At 70.2% G+C, this 2288-nt stretch overlaps 1 protein-coding gene across 1 annotated transcript; it reads left to right on the forward strand.

Annotated features, from left to right (window-relative positions):
• Window positions 1–373: 373 nt before the first annotated feature.
• Window positions 374–2095, forward strand: H696_01591 (hypothetical protein). Its single transcript, XM_009495493.1, has 3 exons — window positions 374–1101; window positions 1265–1451; window positions 1575–2095. Exons 1-3 carry the CDS (start codon window positions 421–423, stop codon window positions 1952–1954), a joined length of 1248 nt encoding a protein of 415 aa, XP_009493768.1. The 5' UTR covers window positions 374–420; the 3' UTR covers window positions 1955–2095.
• Window positions 2096–2288: the final 193 nt, after the last annotated feature.

Below are 2288 nucleotides of genomic sequence, written 5' to 3' on the forward strand. Positions count from 1 at the left end.
CCCCCCCGCCCGGTTCTCCCGTCCCCGCGGTTCCCTGCCCCGGACTTGAACCATGGCCGGCAAGGCGCGCGCACGGCCCCCGGCACACCCGGGCCCGGCGCATCCGGCACGGGCTCCGGCGCGGGCTGCCAACGATTCGCGTTGATTCTGCCGCCCAACATGTGCCGGGCAGGCCCCAGGCGTAGGTCCCATTTCGGCAGCCAGATCGCCGCACCCTCGCGGGCCCGGGGCGCGGGTCTCTGCCAGACAAAGCCCCTCGGCCGCTGCTCGGCCGCCACCACTTCCGTCACTGCCCTCTCCTGCCTTTTTTTTTTTCGCCCCTCTCCCTCGAACCTCCCTTCCCTCCTCCACCGCCGCCGCCGCCGCCGCCGCCGCCGCCGCCGCCGCCGCCGCCGTGTTGCCCTTCCCCGGCGCACATCCATGAGTGTCGCCCCGAGCGGCCCGGCCACAGACACCGGATCTCATGCCCGGCAAACCCTGGCGGCGCTGGTGTCCGGCGGCGCCGCGTCGCTGGTCTCATGCCTGCTCTTCCAGCCTCTGGACTTGCTGAAAACCCGCCTGCAGCAGCCGGTCCCCGGGGCGCTGTCGCCCCGGCCGGGCAATGCGCCGGCCGGTGCTTCGGCCATGGCAGCCAGCGGGCCCCGGCCGCCGAGCAGCATCTCCCAGGTGTCGAGGGAGATCCTGCGAACGCACGGGCCGGCCGGGTTCTGGCGCGGCTCGCTGGCCACGGTGTTGCGCACGGTCCCCGGGTCGGCGCTCTACTTCGGGGCTCTGCGATTGGGCCGCAGCCGGCTGGACGCCCTGGCGGCCGGGGCACTGCAGCCGGCGTGCAGTGCATGCCTGGCAGCCGACGCCCCGGCGACCGGGGGCCTGGCCAGATCACGGCGCAGCTGGCCAGCCACCCAGCAAGGCGCCGCGTGTGTCCTCTGCACGCGGCCCGTGGGACCCGGGGCACTGAGTGTCTTCCTGCCGGAGGGGGCCCTCTCGGATGTGCTTCTCCGGAGTTCTCAGCAGGAGCTTGACCTGGCTTTGGCATTTGCGGCGCGATCCACCATCGCCGGGCTCCTGAATCCGGTGTCCGTGGTGAAAGCGCGTTTCGAGGTATGCCCGGGTGCTGTCGGGCGCGGGTTCCCCGCCGGCCCACCTTCCCGCCCGTGATCCTGTCCTGCTTCGCCCCCCCCCCTTTGCCTTGCACCTCTCCTTCTCTCATCGCCCCCCTCAATCCGCCTTCTTGGTCCTCCTCACTCACTCCATGGCGGGTCAGAGCAACTACTATGCATATCGGTCGCTCGGGGAGGCGATGCGGGCATTGCTGGCCTCCGAGGGCCCGCGCGGGTGGCTGCGTGGACTCGGGGCCACGGTTGCACGCGATGCCCCATACAGTGCCCTGTACTACTCGACGTACCGCTCCCTGCAGGGGGCCAGCCAGCATGCGCTTGCCGCGCGCGATGGTACGCCGGATCACACTCGCTTCTCGGGCCTCGGGGTCTGTCCGGCCAATGGTGCTAATCGCCCTGGCCCTCTTCCCCCCTCCCCTCCCTCTCCCTCTCTCTCCTTGTCTGCTTGGGATGCAGTGGATATCCCAGCACCGGTGCGGAACTTCGCGTGCGGCGTGGCAGCCGGTGCGCTGGCCACGGCCTTGACACACCCCTTTGACGTGGTGAAGACGCGCGCGCAGCTGGCCCCGGGGGCCTATCCCAACTCCCTGCGCGCGCTGCTATCGTTGGCCACGGCGCCGGACATGGGGTTCCTGGAGGTGGGGCGCGCAGCGGCCGGGCGGCTGGGCCTGCCCGGCTCGGTGTCCGGGCCGGCGGCGCAGGCGTACGCCATCTGTCGGACGGCATTCTCCGGGCTGGCCCCGCGCTTGGCTCGAAAGAGCCTGCAAACGGCCCTCACCTGGACCCTGTTCGAGGAGATCACTCGGCTGGTGAACCGGCTGGCGGCCTCCTCCTGAGGATGCTGGCGACCCCTGGGCCTCTGTCCTCCTCACCCGGTGCTGGTGCCTGGATTGAGAGCAGCAGCAGCAACGAGGGAGATGGAACGCGGCAGAAGGACGCGCGGCCGTGACTGCACAATAGATTGTTAGATTTTTCGGGGGTCGTGTTTTTTGGTGATGGTGTTTTTTTTTTCCCCCTCGTGGAAGTCTCGCGGCGTGCAAGCACGTTCTTGCCGGCCGCCGGGGGGGGGTACGTACGGCGAAGTGGTCTCGGGCGGGGGGTGCTGGTGATCGGGGGCTATCGAGATCTGCAATGAAAGCACTGCGGCTAAGTGCGGCAGGGCCGGCGGGG

This window comes from Fonticula alba (assembly GCF_000388065.1).
Source record: "Fonticula alba strain ATCC 38817 unplaced genomic scaffold supercont2.2, whole genome shotgun sequence".
In the NCBI taxonomy this organism is placed as follows: Eukaryota; order Rotosphaerida; family Fonticulaceae; genus Fonticula; species Fonticula alba.

What these genes read in the sequence shown, in the direction of transcription:
- H696_01591 (XM_009495493.1), top strand. Translation starts at nt 421, where the DNA reads ATGAGTGTCGCCCCGAGCGGCCCGGCCACAGACACCGGATCTCATGCC. An exon ending in TGGTGAAAGCGCGTTTCGAG is followed by an intron (nt 1,102 to 1,264) that starts GTATGCCCGGGT and finishes ATGGCGGGTCAG; the next exon opens with AGCAACTACTATGCATATCG. An exon ending in TGCGCTTGCCGCGCGCGATG is followed by an intron (nt 1,452 to 1,574) that starts GTACGCCGGATC and finishes CTTGGGATGCAG; the next exon opens with TGGATATCCCAGCACCGGTG.